The sequence below is a fragment of the Dysidea avara genome, chromosome 6, assembly GCF_963678975.1.
Source record: "Dysidea avara chromosome 6, odDysAvar1.4, whole genome shotgun sequence".
NCBI classification, from domain to species: Eukaryota; Metazoa; Porifera; class Demospongiae; order Dictyoceratida; family Dysideidae; genus Dysidea; species Dysidea avara.
In genome coordinates this window covers 8,758,803-8,783,096 of record NC_089277.1, presented here as the reverse complement: position 1 = coordinate 8,783,096, position 24,294 = coordinate 8,758,803, and the positions used below count along the sequence as shown (strand labels likewise).

The 24,294-nt window shown below is 37.7% G+C and overlaps 1 protein-coding gene and 1 long non-coding RNA gene across 2 annotated transcripts in view; one reads left to right on the top strand and one right to left on the bottom strand.

Annotated features, from left to right (window-relative positions):
• The first annotated feature begins 12,420 nt into the window (after window positions 1–12,420).
• LOC136258459 (uncharacterized) overlaps window positions 12,421–24,294 on the top strand; it is a 60,817-nt gene continuing 48,943 nt past the window's right edge. The window contains exons 1-2 of the mRNA XM_066051769.1: window positions 12,421–12,815; window positions 20,123–20,227. Coding sequence (XP_065907841.1) covers window positions 12,726–12,815; window positions 20,123–20,227 — 195 coding nt within the window. The 5' untranslated portion in view covers window positions 12,421–12,725. The remainder of the gene's footprint in view (window positions 12,816–20,122; window positions 20,228–24,294) is intronic.
• On the bottom strand, window positions 15,260–16,365 carry LOC136257860 (uncharacterized). The gene is made up of 2 exons (XR_010702218.1): window positions 15,559–16,365; window positions 15,260–15,503 (listed from the first exon to the last, which is right to left on the bottom strand). It is a non-coding gene; the product is annotated as an uncharacterized lncRNA (long non-coding RNA).

The following is a 24,294-nucleotide window of genomic DNA, read 5'->3' as shown; positions in this document are numbered from 1 at the left end:
CCTTCTTCCTCATACTCAACAGGGCTAAAAGATATAGTCTAGACCTATAGTATCTGCATTTTCATATTGATATGCAATGCACTATTTGGTATATATGTCAAGAATGAAGACTGACTGAGTGACTCTAATATAGCAAGTTTATGTTTTATCTTATTGTACTAGGTTAGGCTATAGGTATTTTCAATTGTGGTTGTACACGTGAGCTGGGTGTGTGTGCGTTATATAGAATCTTTCCCGCCTCGTGGTGCATGGTGATAGAAGTCAAGTGGCTTTCATCAAACATTCCAGCAAGAGAACCTGGTAGCTGAGACGACCGGTATTTGGAGACACTCCCGCATCCGTCTCAATATATATGCTGAGCCCACATATTCATGAGGCAGTATTAGCAATAATTATAGTAGCTATCAAAAGCAGAAACCAAGGGTTTGCTCCAATTCCAAACTACTAAAGTTCTACCTTTAAAAACTTCAATATTAGGACCCAGTGCAGGACAAATTTTCAACTATTTGAATTTTGTGAAAAGATCTTAATATATAAATACGCCAAACTCATTACAATAATTACTCTAAATTCAGTGACATGTGACTACTGCTCTTATTAAATGTTTGATCTAATCTATTATAACTATGTCAATTTTCAAGTTCCATGCAGTAAATCATCTGATTGACATCTCATTACAACTGTTATAATTAAAATCAAAATTTCTTCCAAACCACAAATAGCTAACTAAACTTCATTTTTAGAGATTTTGTGCCATGGAAGACAAGTAATACTATGTTTTTAAAGTCTTGCACAGCATATAATGATTGCTATACTAGACACAATTGAGACTGAATAAGTTGGTACTTTGTACAAAATTAGCTACTAGTACCTGGAAATATCACAGCTTTGTATGATAGTTTTCCATGCAGATTTAATTTCAAAGCATGTAAAAACTTATCTGGGGAGCATACCATCTGACCTTGCATGCTACTGCATCTGGGCATCACATGAAAACGATGATCACATAATTAAAAGCTCTGATTTAACTATTAAAAAGGTGCATGTGCATGATTGTAACTATGCTGTGTGACCTACCGGCATGTACATATCTAGCTATAGCTATATAGATCTGGCCATGCACTCAAGACCTCTGGACTCCATCCTTGCTACAGAAATGATAATCTTATACTGTGCTTACAGTGATTTATAACCATATCAAGTCAGCAGTAATATGCTGAGTACCGTAAAACTTTCATTACAAGAGTTTTAGTATTGCACAATAAATTCCGTTATAAGCTAACTGTAAAATTTACCGTCAGTAATCAAGCCATCACTGTAAGTTTATACTTGCTCCGAGTGATCATTTCCATACGTCAGCCAATCTATAGGTGTTTATTTGCACGAGACTTCAGTATTTGTTTGATCGTGGAGGAATTTTCGCTAAATCTGGCAAGGCTGGTCTCAGCCAGATGGTCAACAAACTTCAATCCACACCATATTCTACACACAGGTACTTGACTTGGAGGTGATCACTACAGTAAATGTTACAGTATTTCCTGCAAGTCTGTTGTACTCCAGATCACGAAACGTCTTTTTTTTGCCGATCGGCGATGCGCGCGACGCCACCACCAGATATTAATTAATTATATTAAACTACCTATACTCTATAGTAAGAGTGGGCAACCTCTCAAAGCTTGAGAGAGAGTTTTGGCCCAAAAGAGTAACACTGCAAACTACGACGGTGAAAAATCGATCAAAATCAAGGTATTTCGCGTTATTTTCACTAGCTAGAAGACATAGACGAAATTTGCTGCCACTCTAGTGTTTTCTTGATTATACCTACCCCTACACATGACTATAGTTTGTAAGTTGATTTGAAGATATCGATTTTTCGGTTTGCGGACCCTAACTAAGTGTAGCGATGTCAATTACGTAATCGAAAAAATTATTTTTACCTTCGAAAAATTGAATACGCAAAACGGCACAATTACCCGCGCTTCTTGTGCAGCTTGTTGTGAGTAGTGTTCATTGTTTTATAGGTAAGAAAACACGACGAAACCAAATGTTGCTATGGTTTTCCGTGAATATTGTTAGTTATTATGGTTTATGGCTTCGTTAGGCGTCTTTTACTAAGTTTATTGACTAGCTAATCATTCTTTTTATGTTTGCAGGCACTGGTGAAGGTCTGTGGACGGCTTATCATAGCGACATTGTTGAAAAACCGATGTGGTTATGGCGAGATGCTTTCATTTGAATGGTTTTGATTGTTCATCACTTCTGTCTTATTTAAGTAAGCCTATCAAGCAGCTACCTAAGGTAGAGAGAGTTTCCAACCAATTAATTTTAGAACTACTAACATTTAAGGATCAACATTCTCAGTGTAATTTTAAAGTGCTATATGCATGGCTAATGGATCTTTATGGTGAAACATGGCCACATGAACGTCCACCAACTGTTAAGGCAATTACTAGAAGTGTCCGTAGATTGATGGAGATTTATCAAAAGCTTGATAAGGCAAAAAGCTTTAAAGGCAAGGAAATTTCTGAATTTTTACAGCAGGAATTTGTATTGCCGAAACTAGGAATTTTCAAAGGTCAAGTGGTACATTTTAGTCCCATAAAGAAATCCCAATTACAAGGTGCTGCGAGGGATGATGCAAAATTGACAGAAGTTAGAAAAAATGTATGCAGCTAACAGAAATGCCAATAAAAGGCTTAAACGTAGGGAAGTTGTTATTGCTGAGCAAAGAAATTGTATTGCAAGCCAGCAGAAGCTGATCAAATTTCATAAGGCAAGCTGAAACGAGCTAATGATCAAGTGGAGCAGTTAAGGGTAAAGCTAAACAGGGTTAACCATCGTGCACTCTACTGGAAAAAAAGAGCTTCAGAAATTGTGGACCATCAAAGCTCATCAAAAGCATCTTACAAACATCAAATCGATAAACTAAAGGAAGAGTTGTATTGTCTCAAACGGGACAATGCTGAGATGACTGAAACTATAGAATCCACAATGTAGGATACAGTAGTTCAAGCATTTGAGGATGGAAAGTATACGAATGATGTTCGAGCTTGCATATACGAATTGCTGTCCCTAAATGTTGGTGACCGTAATGTTGTACTAATAATTCGCTGTGTGTTAAAGTGCTTAGTACATAAATCTGTTAGTCGCTTACCAAGTTATGGCTTGACTTGCCAAATGATTCTTGAATCTCTAGTACTTGCACAAGCTCAACTTGGTGAAGAACTTTTACAAACCCCTGGCTCTACCACCTTGCAGACAGATGGGACTACCAAGTTTGGTGAACATTTTTCAACTTTTGATGTTAGGACTGAAGAAGCAGTTACATACACTCTTGGGATTAGACACATTTTTTCGGGATCTGCACAAAACACACTAGAAACTTTCCAAGAAATTCTTTCTGATGTTGAAGGTGTACAGCGAGCATTAGGTAAAAACTCTAGCTCAGCTGAGATCATTGCAAAGCTTAAAAATACTATGTCTGATCGCCATTCTGCAGAGAAACTTTTTAATGAGCTACTTGCTGAGTATAGAGCGGAAATTTTGCCCACAGTTGCTAAAAATTGGAGCATCATGTCGGAAAATGAGCGAGAACATTTGACACGAGTTAATAACTTTTTTTGTGGTCTTCATTATATTGTTGGTCTTGCAGATTGTGCAGAGGAGGCATTAAAAGCTTGGGAAAATGATAACATAACACAAGAAGCATCTGGGTCTGGAACACAAAGATTGGTTCGTACTGCATGGAAAGCCTTTCACCACAGGGGGTCCCAACAATGTGGCAGTTATACTCTGTTTCATGCTTACTTGAAGGGAAAGGGCATCCATAAAATTCCACTAGCTCAATTTGTTGGAAATCGTTTCAACATATTGTTTTATGATGCAGCAGGCATATACTACTTGAGAGATGATATGATTCAATTTATTGATGAAATTCATGGTACACAAGCTAATCGTTTGCTGCAGTGCGTCAAAGCTGACCTTAAGAATCCTTCTTATATTGTGGGTTGCAGAGCCCTCGGTCTGATTGACAAGATAGTGACTGGCCCAATTTGGAGAAAATTGAAAGAATCATCTTTATCTATCTTAGATATGGGTTAGGTGTACTGTGACATGAAAGGAAGCTTTGACGCATGGAGTGTGGATGCTTCAAGTGTACTAACGGGAGCTGCTACTTTGAAATCCACTGCTACACTGCATAAAGATGAGGTCTGGAATTCACTGACAGAATCAAGCAAAAATGATACAGAAACACAGGAACTACTCCACATACTATTTAAAGCATTTTCCACAACAACACAGAGATTACTGATTGACCATCTTCCTAAAGGAAAGTACCATTCTGTTGTAGACACAACAATAATCAATGAAACAGCTAGTGTCCCTACCACTAATGTATCACCAGAACGAGACTTCGCAATTCTAGACAGACTGATGCGCCAAAAGCCAAATGCCAACGCTATTGCATTAGAAGCGATGATTCTGTTTTCACGAAACAAAACATCACACTGGTTAAACAAAAAGACTGAGGAAGAAAAAGTAATTTTTAAAGCAGCGAGGACTTTAGTTCCAGCTACAAAAAAGAAGTTCAAAGCAAGAAAGCAAGAGATACAAAAACAGAATGAGGACAGGCTCATAGAAAAGCAGGAAGATATAGCTCGGAAAAAGTACAAGAAGGACCAAGAAAAAGAGAAGTTAGCAAAAGCAATTGAAATTATTGGGATTTGGACCAACCGAACACAAGTGGATGATGGGTTAAATAAAATCCGCAACAAAACGGAGAAGATTAAGATTTTAAAGCTCCAAATTAATTTTCATAACAAAGTACTTAAACAGCTACCCTCCAACAACTCTTTATTTAAATTTTCTCAAAATAAAAAGCAGTTCACTGTTGAGCAATTAAAGCACAATTTATGTAAACTTCTGGAACAGAAATCCAGCAGGCATACCCCGATGTCATGTGCACTTGAAGAAATAGTGGTAAACATTCGGCAGAGGTTTAAGGTAGAGGAGAGCTCCGAGTTAGTATGGTATTTTGGAACTGTTCTAAAAATGAACCCTTCAACATATGAATTTCAAGTCTTATATGATGGTGAAGATGAAATGTACCATTACCCACTCCTCGATGATATAAAAAGTGGCGACTTAATGTTAGCATAATTTTTGTATTTAGTGCACAGCATTGTATACATTATTGTATAACTTAAAACTTGTCAGTACTTACAGTAATACAGTACAGCTAATGGTCATTGAATACACTTATTCCTGTTGGTTCCATTGTTACAATTTTTTTTAAATGTGAGATGAAATCCATCTGATTCAGATACTCTTGCACTAAGCTTTTATTGCTAATGAACTTGACATCCATTGACAGGAGGTCCGTGGAATCATTACATTCAAACAGCACTTTCAATTTGCCATCAGACAGCCACACACAATGTATCTTCTCTGCTGCATACTGTATTGTCTATAAAAGAACATGTTATCGTAACGATAGTTGGTAGCTAACGCGTACCACAGCGTACTATAAAGCTACACCCTACTCCTCGAGAATTGCTAGTGTGCTTTAAATAGAACAGTACAAACCTTTCCTTAGAAATTCAGGATTGCATTGAAACATCCCTCCACCATGCAAAATTTTACACAAATTTCAATATACTCACCGCAAAATCACTTTCAGTGGCCATTTTTCGTTTATTACGTATTTTGTCGTATTGTGCCACGGACTAATATATCTAGGCTGCTGAATTTACGGAGGTTATACTAAATATTAATCTTTCAAAAAGAAAGTGTTAGATCAACCAAATGCAGGACACCTATATATCAATGTGATGCTCGTGATTAGCTCTACAAGATGAAAAGGTTTAATATTGGTTTTAAAAACTTTTAAAATCGTCTTGATATAGCTACTAAAGTGTAGGGCGAGAGTTGTACTAAATTAGATCCAAACAAAGCAATGGGACCTGATGGCATCAGCCCTAAAGTATTAAAATATTGTGCAGACGCCCTTTGTCAATCCATCAGTTATCTTTTTCAGTTAACCATTACAAATAGCTATTTACCATCTGAATGGCGTACACATTGTGTCATTCCAATCTTCAAGTGTGGGGACCGTGCTACTATATCCAACTACCGTCCTATATCACTATTATGTATCATTTCAAAAGTTTTGGAAAAGATCATCTTTAATATATCAATCAAGTTTTTATCCAACTCGTTTACCCCTCATCAGTTTGGCTTTCTACCTGGTAGATCTACCCTACAGCAGTTGTTATTATTCATCAATGAACTATTGGAAGCGAAAAGAACAAACGAGCTTAAGGTATCAGATGTCATTTATTTAGACTTCAAGAAAGCCTTCGACTCTGTTACTCATACCAAGTTACTACACAAAATAAGATCTTTTGGCATTACTGGAACATTATTTAACTGGTTTGTAGCATATCTTTCTAATCGTGTACAATATGTCCGAGTCAACAACAGTCTCTCAGAGTTTCTACCGGTGTTATCTGGGGTTCCCCAAGGAAGTATCCTAGGCCCATTATTTTTTGTTCTATTTATAAATGATATACCTAAGTGTCTAAAGTTTTCTAGTGCATTTATCTATGCTGATGATACCAAATGCCTGAAACATCGAAGTGGTCTGAATACAACTGAAATGAACCTCCTTCAAAAAGATCTGGATAACCTCTTCCAATGGGGCATAACATCTGATTTATATTACCATTTCAGCAAATTTGCACACTTACAATTCTGGCTAAAGAGCTACATGACTGCTACCTCCTATTTTATTGACAACAAGCCGATTGCTACTGTTGATAGCACTAAAGATCTAGGGATAATAATAACACAGAACTTAACATGGGAGAACCACTACAAATTAATATCAGGCAAGGCCTACAAAATTCTTGGATTAATTCGTAGAAGTTTTTCAGGTATTGGGACCAGTTGAGACTAGAAAAAAGTTGTATATCTCACTTGTTCGTTCACAAATCTTATATTGTTCACAAGTGTGGAGACCTTATCTAATTAAAAATATAAATACGTTAGAAAGAATACAGAGGCGAGCTACAAAGTGGATTTTGAATGACTACCAATCATCATATAGATCACGCCTGGTCACTCTACATCTATTACCACTAATGTATGTATGAATTTTAAAAATTGTTAATTTAGAAATGGAAGTAGGGATCAAGCCATAAAAACTACTGAAACAAGTGATTTGAATGATGGCAACTATTACAACATAGCTTTGTGGGGAAATCCTTACATTGGCATCTCACCACCTCACCATATATGTTCAATGCCAAAGTAGGAATTTCCCCACAAAGCTATGTTGTAATAGTTGCCATTATTCAAATCACTTGTTTCAGTAGTTTTTATGGCTTGATCCCTACTTCCATTTCTAAATTAACAATTTTTTAAATTCACTAGTTTGTTAACTTTTTTGGGTATAGGTATATAGCTATTATTGATCTTTGGCACTGACTGCTCTATTAGAGTATCTCGATCTTGCTGCTTGCTTTATGCAAGCTGCTCAATTACTAAATTGAAAGGCATGCAGGGTTTCTATCTCCTGTTTTCTACAATTAGTTACAGCTGCACCATTAATAATGGGCGTGGTCCACTGATCATTAAGTACGAGCGCGCGCTCTGATTGATAAGGGCGTGGCAGTGTGTTATTATTGCGCTTACTTCGCTAGGCTGTTTGATCGCTTTGCAAGTGTTGCTATACAGGCATCTACTTGCCCTTACAGTACGGAATCCGTTATTAGTTTTGTGGCGTCCGAATACGGCTGCTCTAAGGAAAGTGTCGATACGAATTATTAACGTCTCCGTGACTGGAAAAGAAGAAGACGATCCGTAATTGAAGATAAAAGGAAAGGCAAAGCGCAGAAGGCAGACACTCGTCGGAACCCGAAAAGGCACATCCCAGCAGCGAGTTAGATATTGTGGCAAAGAATGGTGATCCTTCGCTGCTTCGTTTGGCCTGTAGCCTTGCGAATATGGTCAGGCAAGCTGGCAGGCAGGCTGGCAGGCAGGCAGGCAGGCAGGCTGGCAGGCAGGCTGGCAGGCAGGCTGGCAGGCAGGCTGGCAGGCAGGCTGGCAGGCAGGCTGGCAGGCAGGCAGGCTGGCAGGCAGGCTGGCAGACAGGCTGGCTGGCAGGCAGGCTGGCTGGCAGGCAGGCTGGCTGGCAGGCAGGCTGGCTGGCAGGCAGGCTGGCAGGCAGGCTGGCTGGCAGGCTGGCAGGCAGGCAGGCTGGCAGGCAGGCAGGCTGGCAGGCAGGCAGGCAGGCTGGCAGGCAGGCTGGCAGGCAGGCAGGCTGGCAGGCAGACGAAAATTTCTGTTTTAGCAATTTTTTAGAAATAATATTCCAGCACTTTTCTAGTCGTTTCCTGATATATAACGCTAGAAATAAAGTTAGAAACTTGAAGACTCTTTAGTAAAAGGTTTATTTGCTGCGTGAGATATTTCTAGGATGATTTTTGAGGGATTGAAATTTGAGGCGCGCGCCAAATCCACCTGATCCCTACTTAAATAGTACTATCGTACTGTTTGATATGAAATGAATGATATTATGTTCTTCATCAAGTCCTACAAGCAACAGTCATCACATTTCAACATTACTGAATATGTTCAGTTTAGTACCTCTAATACACGATTTGGTGCATCTGAAAAAATGGTTCATCATAGATGTTCCTCCAACACTGCTCAAAACTTTTACTTTTATCGTTTACCACGTCTCTGGAACTCATTACCAAAAGTAGACCTATCTCTGTCCACAAACATTATTAAACACAAACTGTACAACTACATGAGGGATCATTTCATGCGGCAATTCAATGATACAAACATTCATACCTTCCATTACCTCTGTCAATGCTGCCACTGTTCAACAGCGTCACCATCACCAATATATGCAGTACTGTTATAAGTAATTATTTACTGTAATTAATTGTAGTAGAGTCACTGGCAGCACTTGTCAGTGGCTTTCAGTACCTTTTTTGTGTGTGTACTGAAAAACAATAATAATAATAAATAATAAAATTGTAGCCTGACTGCTCTATTAGAGTGACTGTTCTATTAGAGTATCTCGATCACTTTCTATAAAGGCTGTGCCTAGAGTCACGGAAATCACGTGAATAATAAAAAACTTAGACAAAAAACCTAAGAAAACCAAAAAAAAAAGTTTGGATAAAGCGAGGATCGAACCCAGGACGTCCCATACTCTAGCCCAGCGCTCTACCAGCCGGTGTATCACTGCGGTTCCAGCTACCCTACTCCCTTAGTTTGTACTTTATATATGTCATTCATGAAGAAGCCTATATAAATAACACCAATAAAGACGAAACTAAACCTGAACCCTTACCCTAACCCTAACTCTAAAGTACAAGGCACATCCCCTAAAGTCGAATGCTCGGGGCATACTACCAGGCGCATCCCCTAAAGTTGAATGCTCGGGGAGTACTACTAGGCGTGTGCCCTAAAGTCGAATGCTCGGGGAATACTAGACTCTGCCAACCCTAGCTCGCCTCAAACTCAACAAAAACTTACCTTCATACAACTACTGTTTAATTCTGGTTGACTGCGCCGTGACTTTAGCACCAGTCACAGTGCCGTGACTCTAGGAACAGCGTTCTATCAAATCAAAAGTAAAGATTTAAAGATTCGCCACTGCATGAAACTGTCAGGACTTGAGTAGCCGCTAGCTAGCTTGCCTAGACTAGCTAGTTGGTCAACCAGAAAGTTTAAAATGAATTTTTATTATCTCCTTGTATGAAAGATTTAGCTAATACATCGATTTAAGCTAATGACCCATACGCGTATGGGCGCCCTGTACGCGTATAGGAAGCCCGTATAGGTATACTCGTATATATCCCATACGCGTATAGGACCAATATGGGTGGGGACTATTCTACGGAACGGAACGGAACGGAACGGAATGATGGACTAAACCACGGAACGGAACGCTTTCTCAAATTGACGCTTGCAACTTGCCATTGCTGAAACTTCCCTTATAAGTTAGCAGTGGCATCTCCAGTGGGTGATTAAACATAAGATAAAAAGAATTAAAGGATCGATTGTGGGTTTTTGTTGGTTGTCATTAGTAACGAAGTATTATTGTGGGATGAGCTGTATCAGTGATGTTCATCCATACGGAAGGGAACTTTATGTGAGCTGTTTTTCTTATTTAGACTTTAGAAAACAGTCTGGGCCGGTCTTTCAAGTCATAAGTCAGTTATAAATAAAGCAAGCAGGAAGATACTGGTAACAAGAAAGAGCCAGCTGAATTAAAACTTGAAGAATTTTGTGCAGTGTGTGAGGAGCAAATATTTTGGCAGACCGCAAGGAGGGTATATTCTGCAAACATCACTGAAGTGTATGCATGGAGTTATTTATATATTAACAGCTGGTGCAGTGGACTAATGCCGTATTCAATAGTGAGCTGATTTTATCTGTTGCACAATTCAAGGATGTGTCTGACTGCTAGCCTTGAATCAGGCTAAATGCCAAAACTCCAAGATCAGCCAAATCTCTATTATAAGCCGCATGTGAAACCATGCCCGTAGCCACCAGGCAAACGTGATTTGGACCAGGATGTGTGTGTAATTTCAATGTATCTAGTCAGACCTGAAATGGAACACAATAATTATATACCACCTAAGAATCCTAGGATTTCTTAAGTGTAACATTTCACATGCTTCACTTCAAACAAAACAGGTTAGATTTGTTCACCTATTTTCAAGTGATTCCCAGTCCAGCTGGTCCATGAAATTACAATGGGATCGCACATATTTGTTACAGTGCGGGCTGTCCTGTGTTGGATCTACTCTAGAGTTGAAATTTCAAGGTAGACTCACTGCCAATGTACTGACACTAGTACTGTTGTAGCATGTTTAAGTGGAGGACAAATGAAATAGTAATGCTAGATTATTTATGTATACAAATTTTTCATAATGAAATTGATATCCCATTTTGATTTGTACTTCCACTTTGCAACATATTCAAGAACAAGAAGCTACCACACTTAATCTCCAACCACTGTCATTAATTAACCAAGATCTCACTAGTCTGTAATTCACCTTACTGTAGTGATTTTATTGATTCATCTGTATGTTTTCTTCATTTTCCTTTGAAGTTGTACCAAGAGTTCATAATAAGGTGGAGAGTCTCTAACTTGAATGCATTCACCAAACACCCTGCTTAAAGTAACACCTCGACCTTATTTCAGAACAAAGGCTTTACCTTCTTCAGCAAAACTAATCAACAGTTTTCTATCCCCCAGTAAAGGTGTTGATTTGATGAAAGGTGAACTTTATGCAGGGTGTTTGTACAGGCCATACTGAGAGTTAGACACTCTCCCCCATACAAATCAGTATTACGAACTCTTGGTTGTACAGTATAGGTAAACAAAGATAAGTTTCTCTCCCATCTTATTCTAGGATTTCTATTGACAAGGAAAATTCAATTATTTGTATACAGGCTCAAAATTGAGAAAATATAAAGAAAGTGAATTATTATACAGTCAGTTTGCTTTTGGATATTTAATGTCTCCAACCACAACAAAAATTCGACGAATCCATGCATTTCATCACTGGTCGTCTGAACATTCTGAAAGTGATACCTCACTCAATCAACCATATATTCTGTTTATTAGACTGAATAAATTCATGATTACCTAAACAATCACTTAATTAATGTTTTATAATTATCCTATTCCATTTTCCTGGAGGTTCCACTGATAAAATGCAATTTCAGCAATGATAGCAGCTAGCCAAGCTGCAAGTTGATTCAGAAAGCATTCCATTCTGTAAAATAGATCCCATCCAGAATTCAACTCAGTACTCAGGCTGAGATATCTGACAATAGTCCACTACTCTGTTAATGAATCATTGATGTTCACACAATATAGCTTCCTTGAGGTATCTGAATGTTTGCTCCTCACACACTGTACAAAATTCCTTTAGATTCTGCTTAGACTGAGTTGATTCAGCTTGTCACCATACTTGTTTCCTTTGTAGTGTAGCTATACACATACTGATTTATGCCGATTAGAAAGGCTGGGCCTCAGACTGTACATTCTAAAGTCAAGTAAGTAAAAATAACTCACATACTAGTAAAAACAAGTCATGCATTAAGTTCCCTACTTGATATATCCGAAGATGAACACACTGAGTCAGCTATTCCCACAATTAGTACTTCGTTACTAATGACAACCAACAAGAACCCACAATCGATCCTTAAATTCGTTTTATCTTTCTTAGGGTACGTTTGATTACCTGCTGGAAGTGCCACTGATAACTTGTACAGCAATGGTAAGCTGCAAGCTTCAATCTGAGAAAGCATTCCGTTCCGCAGTTTAGTCCATCATTCCGTTCCGTTCCGTTCCGTTCCGTAAAATAGACCCCACCACAAATATGCGTGTGGGTCACAACATTGACAAAATATTTCTGCATGGCTGCCGTAGCTAACAATACTCAACTTCGTTAGTGTCCCGCTGTCACTATCAACTCTACTATAGGGCGAGAAGAAACAGGAAGAAACAAGCACTATAATATATTAATGTGTCTAGATTTGATCGACTAACCGATGATTAATATAGCTATAGCAGTACCTGAGTAGACTCGGCCACAACCAGGCGCACTGAGAGATCCCGGAGAGGTTGCAGTGACTTGTGATTCGCCGGGAGTAGCCACACTCACGTAGCACGATTTCCTACAATAATGGAGGACGTACGGCCTACAAATATTTCCGAGGAGTCGTCCCATGTAGCGGAAGAGAGTACAACTCACAAGAAACGATTACCAATTAAGGTAAAATGGCGAGAATGTTTCTGTAGCTAGCTAGCTAGCTATCAATATTGTGTTTTTTTGTAACGAGAGGTATTAATGTTCTGTCTGAGAATAGCCGGTACACATCAGGGTTTAAAACCAACATATACCCCGGTAGCTATACACATTACCAACTTTGTCTGTACTGTAGAAGGAGGGACATGACGTTATGGTTTAAAAAGGAGAATAATGTATTATTATTATAGTGTGCAGAACTTCTAAAGAGTGTGAGTGCACAACACAAATTACAATGATGTTGTGCATGGCGAGTGCAAAAATACAAAAGTGTGGTGTGTGATTAGCTACTTAAAATACAAATTACAGTGCATGATTATGTAGCGTATAGTCTTAAACTGTTGTAAAGAAGATTTATTAACTAATTCATGATCAGCTGTTCCAAAGTCGAATTGTTGATGGAAAAATGAGTAGCTACAATGGCTGTTTATTCTGGAGTAGGGTAGTTGATAGGTGAAATTGTGATGTCGTGTGTTTGAGTTACTTGGGACAAGGTAATGGCTGCATGGTAATAGATACTAAATTATGAATTATTTTGTACATCATTGTCACTTTTAGGGTGGATCTTCTTGACCGTAAACTCTGCCATTCTAAATCGTTTATAAGACCAGATACACTTGTATGCCATGAATAGTCATTTTTAACAAATCTAGCTGCACGTCTTTAAACTTTTTCAATCTTGTCGATGTCTTTATGAGTATGCGGATCCCATACTGTGCATCCATATTTGATAACTAGTACCACTAAAGATTTATAACATGAGCTTTTGATATGAGGAGGACAGTGTTTTAAATTTCCGTGTAAAAATCCCAGTGTATTGCTTGCCTTTTTAGTAATATTTGAAATATGCTCTGCCCACTGCAATTTTTCATTTATAGTTATCCCTAAATATTTTACCGACGACACTTGTTTTATAATCTTTGATTCCATATTGTAGGTGGCGACTGTAGTGGAGAGTTTATTTGTTATCCGTAAAAAATTCATATTAATTTTGTCAAAGTTAAAAAGAAGTTGCCAATCTATGGACCACTTTATGAGATTGTTTATGTCATTTTGCAAGAGGGTACAGTCTTCATGAGAGATTATTCTGTGGTACAGTAAAATGTCATCAGCATATAATCTAATCTTTGAGGTAACATTTAGGGATATATCATTTATAAAACATAGAAAAAGAAGGGGGCTAGTACAGTTCCTTGAGGTACACCTGATGTCACATTTGAAGGGCGATATATCCCTGTGGTTAGGGCGATATCATGATATAGACCTGACCACAACTGCTTTTGATGCTGAGGCAGTTACAAAGCATCACCTCCCTTTAATTATTTATATAGAGCTGTTTAAATTTTGCATTGTGGGTTTGAGTTAAACATGTTGGTTTAGTTAGGGGCATTGTTGTGAAGCAAAAAGAATTGAGTGAGTCAGCATTGCATAGTTCAGTTACTAGGCAACACTAAATAATCATTTTATAATGCAATGTGGGGATTGTTTTTCTACACAGTTCATTTCAACTGCATGAAAGCTGCCTCAAACATTCCCAATAGGCCTGAGTCAAATATGCTCAATATTTTACCCAAAATGCTTTCAGGAATTTCTCAAAAATTTCACCTATTATGCTCTTCAGTGTTCCCATTATGCTTGCATTATGCTCCTAGCTTGACAACATTTCTTAGTATCACCTTTGAAACTTTAAACCAATGACTGTTGAATTAGAGTGTTTTGCTACAAATTGACTGTTCTATTAGAGAGTATCGATCTAAGGAGCTATATACAATGCATTTGAGTGCTCTATTGCAGTTTAAATTCTCCACTGACTGTTCTATTAGAGAGTATCGATCTATTTTCAAGGAAGTAAGCTCCAGATTTTGAAATATTTACCTATTATGCCAGCATATATAGCACTCTAGCCTATTATGCTCCTGACATATTTGATGGAGGCCTAATTCCCAACCTATATGTCTAAGTGTTTATTTTAATGCCTTAGGTTACTTTATTCATCCACGAAGTGGTTATTTGGTTTAAAATGGTATCACTACAACCAGTGAAACCCACAACCATTTCTTTTTTGTGCCCACAATTTAAACCCACAATCGATGTTTGCAAACCTCTGTATAAAAATAATGCAGGTGTGTCTTCCTTCATCTATTAGGTGAGCATACCAGAGTGGTATATATTATTTAAACCCCAGTGCGTGGGAGTATCAAAGCGCTGCGCTGGGTTATAACTACCATACAGCTAGACAGAGCGGCGCTGCTACTGTACGATATATTAGTTATCACCCTGTTGCGGAGCCACTCAGTCTCTTTCGTGACATCATAATAACCACGAATGGCATTGTTTACCGATGGAACAGAGCCAAATAAGGAAATATTGATACAAAACACACCAATACAACACTTAAAACTACCTAAATCTTACAAGAAAACTGTTAATCCTTTACACAATAACACTACAAGTTCATATCAAAACTCATGTCAAATTAACCCATACATTACAATTTTCCGTAAAATATTATTATGCGTAAAATCAATAGGTAAGTTAGTTTTAAGTTACATTATTCATCATAACTCTGGTTCTGAAGGCGGTATCAAAACTGTTCGGCCGCCATTATACATGCATAACACTCCTCTATCCGATGGTAACAAAATTTATTCGAAACTAAAGTGTTTACAGCTTGCAAATTTACAACAAACGATGGTAAATAGCAACTTACGCAATGGAGAGCAAATCACGAATTTCGCGTTCTAATTAAATAGCGGCATCACGCCGTTACCATAGCGATTACAAATTTTGTTCGGCCGGAATCGGATAGAGCAATTCATAAGGAGTTCAATGATATTAAGTTTTATGGTATTTGATCGTGTCTAGTGCTTGCAATTATTGAATATACAAAATGATGTAAAATGTATGGAGTTTGTATTGGAGAAACTGAAAAAGTGATCCATCATACCTGAAACCTTTGAAAAAATCAGTGTTTAATCAGTCCATTTCATGATCTAAGGGCAGAAAACAAACAAAGGACACTGGTAATGTACAATATTGCTGATAAAATGATTACTGGCTGTAAATTTGATTTTGCCATTCTGACTTTACAAATCCCAATAGCATGTTTTGATATGTACCAATACGCCGGATAGTTTACCAAATGTCAAGAATAGTACGTGACGATTTTCGCTTCAGCAATCACTCCCAACGGTCACCATGGTGAAGAACTAACTTCCTCTAGCTTCATCGTCCTATCTTGGACTATGGTAGCCACTTGTTGGTCTTTATTTTTCTCTTGCACACCACGCGACACCACCATACCAATTTCTGACGAAGGCGAATCGTGCCTGGAACCGCTGCTTCATAACACCGCTCTTCGCTACAGTTTGTAGGCAGTATGTAAGGTCTTTCTTGTAACTACGAAGTAGAATCTCCACACAATTCGGACGAAATCTTGAGCACAGTGACAGGAACTCAAACCGGAACTTAATTTACTATCCGTAAACTTCTGCGCACTCCCGCGCACTGGGATATAAAACAGTTATATCCTGTATACTCGGATGATATCATTGTTATCACACTCGTCCTCGGCTCCGCCTCGGACTCGTGTAATAACAATGATATCACCCTCGTACCAGGATATAACTATAACTTATACCATGGCCACTCGGGATTTGCCTGATATATATGCCCTAGCCCCTGGGCACAGGGATATATATCAGGCAAATCCCGAGTGGCCATGGTATAACTATTAAATATTCCTGCTATATAGTTGGCTAGACTGAATTTGTGAGTAGCTAGCTACTGTTCCATGTTCCAGAGTGGAACCCCTTTAAAAGTCTGGTTTAATGTTGTGCCACATGCTTTACATGTCATGTAGATTGATAATTGCCACTTCTAGAGATTGGTATTGAATAATGAGCTATCTTTCAACATAATCACGTACAATTAATGTTTATTTGACACGTTCAGCACTAAATTAGGCCAAAATGTCAAAACTTTTCTGTGACAGGCATTCAGTTAGTTTGCTTTGCCCTCTGAATGTCAGCTTTTAGAATCGCCATTGCTAAAGTTTTGGACAGTAAAATAACACCATGCAGTACTTCATATAGTACTTATTCAATCAAAAGTGTTACCAAATTCAGTCTCAGAAGGCTAATTTTTCAAAATTTTTCTGTGGAGGCATGTCCTCAGACCCCTAGATGGAGCATGCTTTGCATGCTGAGTCACACTTGTTGAGTGACTTCCATACACTAAAGCCCATGTAAGAATATTCCAGATGCTGGGAGGACAATGGACAGTTCCTACTGCATAAGGTCTTTGAGTTATACATAGTTGTATCTCGTTATGAGGGTAATATCATTGTTATTATGCAAGTCCAAACAAGCCAGGATGAGTACAATATCATCCAAGTATATGGGATATAGTTGTTCACAAACACATCAACTGGTTATTCATAAATGTATCAGCTCAGCTGGCAACAGCTGGTGGCACCAGGATCACATATTTTCTGGATGGAAATAAACGGTTGCAAACAATACTGATATTAAAAATACTTGTAAACTTGTTTTTTCTTTTTTGTGTGTACGGTGGCCTCTGACTTTTCTGCACTCACTCTGCAGATGGTGGCTAATCTTCTCCTTCGTGAGGTGTATTCCCTTAATTACCTTGGTGTTATATAGAATTACACAGTCATCTGCATGAGCAGGTACAATTATTATAATATACATTTGTATTATCATATACAGGCAAATTTATCCCCAGTTAGTACATGTCTGCAGGCCTCGAACATTATTTATTATTTATTCAGTATTATTTATGACATAATTTTAACTGCATTTCTTATTACGTATGTTTAGTAATTGGTTGTATAATTAGAACATTGTAGTGCCCAGCACTGAAAGTCTAACAGCAACTTGTGCTACAGCCTTTGAGTTACCTAACCTAATAATGAAGTTTCTGTGAACAGATTAGGTGTAGAGTTAGTGGGTGAATGGGCATGCCATTAGGGCCAGTTCTTCTATACTTTATTTGCTCTACTGGTAGCTAAACATGCCACTCACGGTTGATATGTGCAATGTATGAACTAGTCTGAGTGGCTCTGCTACAGGGTGATAAGTTGATTATTACTGGATGATAACTAACTTATTGCACAGTAGCAGAGCTGCTCTGTATAGCTGTCTGGTATTATTATCACCCAGTGCAGAATTTTGACACTCCTGGGATTGTAAACAGCAAAAAGTTATTTATTAGGTGTAGCAAGTCATTGGTGGGAAACTCCTGCTCCCGCTACAGTGGTGGATCTAGAAATTCTCAGAGGGATTTCAGGTTTAGAAGGGATCTATATTTTTATTATACAAGAATCATGATCACAATGAATAGCTGCTGGGCTGCATTCAGAACAAACCAGAATGCTTCAAACAAGTTTTAGAAAGTTTTTAATTAACTAAATGTCTACTGAATAACTAATCAAGATGCATGGTACAGTGAAACCTCAATAATCCGACACTCATTGGGATAAGAAAATTGCATTGGATTAGCAAGGATGCCAGATTATTGAGGCAGTATTATATAGAAAAAGTCTTTTTGGTATACAAAGCAGTGTCATATTATAGAGGTATTCTGGATTACAGTATGGTTGCAGTGTAGTGTGTTATGCTCCCCAAAACATACATAGCTTTGTGGTGCCTCTGTAAAATAAGACTAAGTTGAAAATGTCCTCTATCTTAATAGACTGCACATCATAATTGCACCAGGCATTCCTCAGATACAAGCTTTAAAAGTCAACTTAAATTCTTTGTGTTTTCCCTCCTTCTAAGTAACCAGTTATCAACCAAGTTTCATCATTTAACTCCTAACTAGGTGAAGGAAGAAATTCCTCGTTTTTACCATCTGCTTTGGCTTTATTTCAGCTATCGATCAGTTGTGGTCCTATTTTCATAGACCCAACACTCTGAGCAGTACATAGACTAAGACCAGGAATTATCAACCACTGGTAGGCCACACATATTTTCCATACACCTTTAGTATTGTAGATGTCTAAGCATCAGCTACAAAGTTGTAACAAAAAACAAAGCATTGGTAACTAGTGTACTTGTTATCGAGATTCATGATAAAATGACTGATCATTGCAAGGCAAATGAATAAAACTGTTTAGCTTTTCTGTTATGTTAAATTATGTTACGTGAAATTTATTTGCATAGCTAGCTAAAGAAAGTTTTCAAGAGTTTCTAACTGCATGGATTACTGCCTTTAGCTTATACTGTGACTTCCGGCTAGTTGTTAAGCATCAAGATCATGGCTAAATATGCATACATAGTGCTACAAAGATTAAGATACTCTAATAGAGTGTTCATGTAGAACAATTTTCGTTATGTGTAAATCATATGGAAATTAATATTTTTACACACAAATTTTTATCATGATTTTACATAAAATGTGAGTTACAGTAGTAACAAGTCACAGTATGGATTATAACTAGGAAGATAGCTACAGAGTTATAAGTAAAAATGTGTATTTATTCACAAATGAGATACTCAAATAGACTAGTCATCCTAGTTGAATATTTTTTCAGCAAATATGCATGCATTAAAAATAATAAAAATTGACGTTTATACAATAGAAAATAATAGCAAGGTGGCGGACTGGCAGGCAAGGTGGTGGACTGGCAGGCAAGCTGGCAGACCAAAATTTGAGTTGAAGTGATTTAAAAAAAACTTTATCTGGCTGCCTGTTAGCATTTTCTGCATTTGGACTAATATGATTCAGTTCTCATCGTGTAAGATGTCTCTAGGATGATTTTTAAAAGCAGCATTTTAGGCAGCACGTGTCACTTTAGGGGCAATCCCTACTTAAACAGTATGGTACTATTTGAAACAGCAGGAGTACAGTAGTTAAATACATAGCTCTGAAGGAAATCTATTCAGTCCTTGCTATGCTTTCATGAAACACTTTAGCTGTTTTGTTTAGGTATTTGAATGTTTCATTAGAGTACCAACTCTTTTTGCAGATTTTAGTACTCTTAAAAATTTTAATTTCAGCGAGACCTATTGTGAGAGAGTGATGGCTAAGCCCCCAGGCTAACTGAGTGAGACTTTGATCCCCCCAGCTCATCCTTTCCCATTCTGCTACCCATACTCTTGTTGCTTTAATTCAGCTTTATTTCATAGCCTTTTACTTGTCAGTATTTCTAGTAAAGTTTTGCACAGTACAGTAGGAGGAGGTAGTTAGGGTGTGTACATATCTATGTGACATATAAATGTGTTAGCTTGTCTTTATCTATTTCCTTACAGGAAGAACATGACCTGTTATTTAATGCTACTTTTAAGGGTGATATGGAGGTAGTTACTAGATTATCAAATGATGGAGTTGATATGAATGCTTATACAGGAAATGTGGTATGTGTGTCAGTGGTATCTAGTGTGTATACATACATTGATGTTGCTATGACAACTAGTAGTATATACTGTATTTACTCGATTTGTGCCACATGCACCCTCGAATAGTACCACAGTGTGACACTATTCGAAGGTCTTTATCCTTGTTTCTGAAAATAATTTTAACTGTACCACATGCTTGAATAGTACCGCACTATACTTTTGTAATTACTCCTTACTAGTGCTCTCAACCTTTAGTGTTAATCTCCATCTCGATTTAAGGAAGGAATTGGCTTGGTCAACCTTAAATGGTTGTCAAATTCCAGATAGTAGTTAGTAAATTGACCACATAGCACGAGGTGCATGACATGGCTGTACTACAAGGACTTGAGTGAAACAAAGGTCCTGTATAGAAGTAAGTAGCAACATGTTGTGATTGTTTTATAAAACTATAATGTAGAATAGCTATAGTAGTGGTAGGTTTAAAATATTAGTAGTGCACCTCTAATAATGCTGCAGTGTGGCACTATTTGAAGGGTTTGATCCTAAAAAAATAATAGTACCCCTGGGGCTCAAATTGAGTAAATACGGTACCTAGTTACTCACAAAATGTAGCCTACCTACTCACAAAATGTAGTCTGCTTGACCAAAATAATATTTCAAAATAATTTTATTAGTTCTCTGTTGTCTACCAGGAATGGACTGGCTAAGTTTCAGCCTCATAAGTTAAGCAGTGTGGGAAATACAGCTCTAGACAGCCGGATGAGTATATGTGTATCAAGAAAGTAATCTACAGGCGCTTACATAAACCATCATAAATTACTGATACAATGGCGTATGGAGTTGAATCTTGGCTCATTGTGTTTGCCATAAATTTGTGAATCTACCATGCATTTGATGTTGCTATGACAACTAGTAGTATATACAGGCCCATAGCCAGGGTGTTTGGAGGGTTCTGAAGAACCACCCTCTAGGAAAAAAGTCCACAATTTTACCAAAAAGCCTGGAAAAGGTCCACAATTTTAGTATACAAGTCCAACGTTTCAGTAGCAAAAGCCCATTAGCTACACCACTAATAAGAAACTAATAAAATTAAGTGCTTCGAGTAGCTCATTCAGTGCTTGTATTTAATGCAATGCAAGATCAAGATACTCTAATGAGCAGTCAACCACTCTAATAGAACAATCACTCTAATAGAACAGTCACAATTACATTTTCTTTTAAAAGCTGTATGTAGCTACGTAATTTATTTGCAAAAACCTATTTACATTGTCTAAATTTGAGCTTTCATTAAAATGTAAAAGTTTTGGTGGACAAGCCCCTCCATGCAGAGCCCATGAAAAGCATCCATGCTTCAACTCCATGCAATGTGTAAATTTCATTGTTTAAGACACTCTTTGTTCTGTTCCACTGCCCCTGTTGATCATGGCATGTACAGATGGTATAATTACAGTAGCAGTAGGGATATTTTCCCAGATGTCATTCATACAGCTGGTCTTGAGCTTACATAAAAAAAATTTTTATTGACTAAAATGCCACTAAATTCAACCTTTTAGCTGTTTTCAAAAAAAATTCCTGGGGGCACGCCCCAGACCCCCTGGGTGCACACACCATAATATAATCTGCATCATGCCGGTCCACTTTTCTTCTAAAAAAACCTACCCAGATAAAAGTATGGCTATGGCCCTGATATACAGTAATACTCACAAAGTGTAGTGTGCTTGACCAAAATAATATGTGACTTGATATTAGAAAACTGTCAATACCTACACAAGATATGCAAGAAGGAAGGTAAATTCACTGAAAAGTTGTTTGTAAATATTTTCATAACTGAAACATAAACAAACATCTGCAACTCAGAAACCCGTCATGTATAAAAATGAAACAAGAAATTTTGAATTCCCTATGAGCAGGCAAGCATGATGATATCCAGAATTTATCCATTGAAGTGTTAATTCATCACATATCAAGAAGTTTTTGGACATTTGTTATACTTTTGTTCATGCCAAAAATGCCAGCTGGAACAGGTATGTCCAATACATTTCGATTGAAAAACCATTAAAAGTTAAATTAATTCTCGTGTACCACCTACTTCGAGTCTGTTTAGTAACTTTACGGATTTGATACATGTAGAGCAACTCTCTGCAAGTGCAGTGATGCCAATAGAAGTCCAATTCGTGGAAATTTTGGTTCGTCAAAATGGCCTAAACCGATCGAGTGTAACAAATTTCCCCATACATTTTGTATTGGGCATTTCAAGAGCATGCAATAAAATGCGTGACAACCCCTGACACGTGATAGATACCTCAGATTCCGGACCAGATTTGGAAAGAGCAGTGAATAGCAATTAAAATGAGCTAAAGCAGAAGGAAATCAGAGGAAATTTAAGCTTGTCATTTTTAAGGTTGACAATCACTTACTTTTTCTATGGCGAATTGAATGGCAGATATTTGGAAGGGAATGCTCTGAGTTATTTTGATGTCTTGACAGCCATTAACCTTCACTACATTAGTGTTACAATGAAACAAAAGCACTGTGAATTATTTCTGCAGGTTAGTTTGCAAAAATTACAGTGTTCCATGATTAAGCAAAATAATGTCCGTGCCATGCAGTAAACTTCTTCTTATGACCAGTGAAGCGATAAAAACTTGAATAATTTTTTTTCTGAAACTTGTAGTACATAAGTACTGATCAATAGTTTTCCCAAATTTGGTCACACATATATATAGGTTTACTGTAAAGCTTTGTCTGTGAGGGTTGTGGGGAGGTGTTATCTGTGTAAGTATCAACAAGTGACAGATTTCAGGACAAAGTTATGACTAAGCTATAGCATTGGTTGCTCTAATAGAGTAGTTAGCTACGTGACCGTTCTATTAGAGTATTCATTTTAAGCAAGTAGGAAATTATTGCTGAGCCATGATGGGTATTAGTTAAACACAATTGTGCATGCATACTACTGAAATAAAGTGATATATAATTTTTGCTATGATAAATCTACAGAAATAATATTAAAAGCTAGTTAAACTGCCACTGAACTAAAATTAAAACAGGTTTTTGTCTAAACCACAGAACCCACCTAGATCCTCCATTGTAACAGGACAATGTTGTTGTGTGCTACCTGGAAATGTTTTCATTTACTAAATTTACAACTGCATGGATGTTTGTGCTATTGCAAAATGAAAATGTTCACAGCAGTGTGATAAAGCAGAGGTATGAGCTATTTAAACCAACTAAACTATGTATATTACAATGATTAGGTCGGCTCATCAATTTAGTCATTGATGTGTATAGCAAGAGTACAAAAAGTGATATTGTTTATCATACAGTATGGTAGTACTGTAGCATACTCTATAATAGGGATGATGAATAATGCACTTCCTCGCTTATCATGGATGCTTGGCTGTATTGGTTAGGCACAAATAAACCCATAATTATGTGCCTTAAGAGTGACTTGAAATGGTTTCAATAGGAATCTATAAGAGCTAAACTTTCTACTAACTAAATAACTGATCAGCCAAGCATAACTCAACTATGGTTAACACTTCTGACTTTATGTTTTCCCTGTTTGACATTGAGGGATGCCCTTTTTCCTTCTGCAGCAACTACAATGCATGCATCAAGGACTTTTGTCCTCATTTGTGTTCCATTTGTATCACAAAGGTATTGATTCATAGGTTGTGTGTTTTTGACCAAGTCTGTTGGCCAAAGGTTGGCTGTGGGGCATGCGCCTGGTTACTGTAAATGTTTTGGAAAATGTGTGTGTGTGTGTGTGTGTGTGTGTGTGTGTGTGTGTGTGTGTGTGTGTGTGTGTGTGTGTGTGTGTGTGTGTGTGTAGTGATTGTGTGTGTGTGTGTGTGTGTGTGTGTGTGTGTGTGTGTGTGTGTGTGTGTGTGTGTGTGTGTGTGTGTGTGTGTGTGTGTGGGTGTGTGTGTGTGAGTCCGTGTGTGTGAGTCCTTGTCATTTCACTCATGTGAGCAAACAGTTTTGCGTCAAAAGCAGCCTGCATGTGTGGCTTTGTAAACATTGTATTACACTCTAAGGTTTATGCTGAGGCCGCTATTTTGGAATTCGAGTTGAGCGGGCTGAAG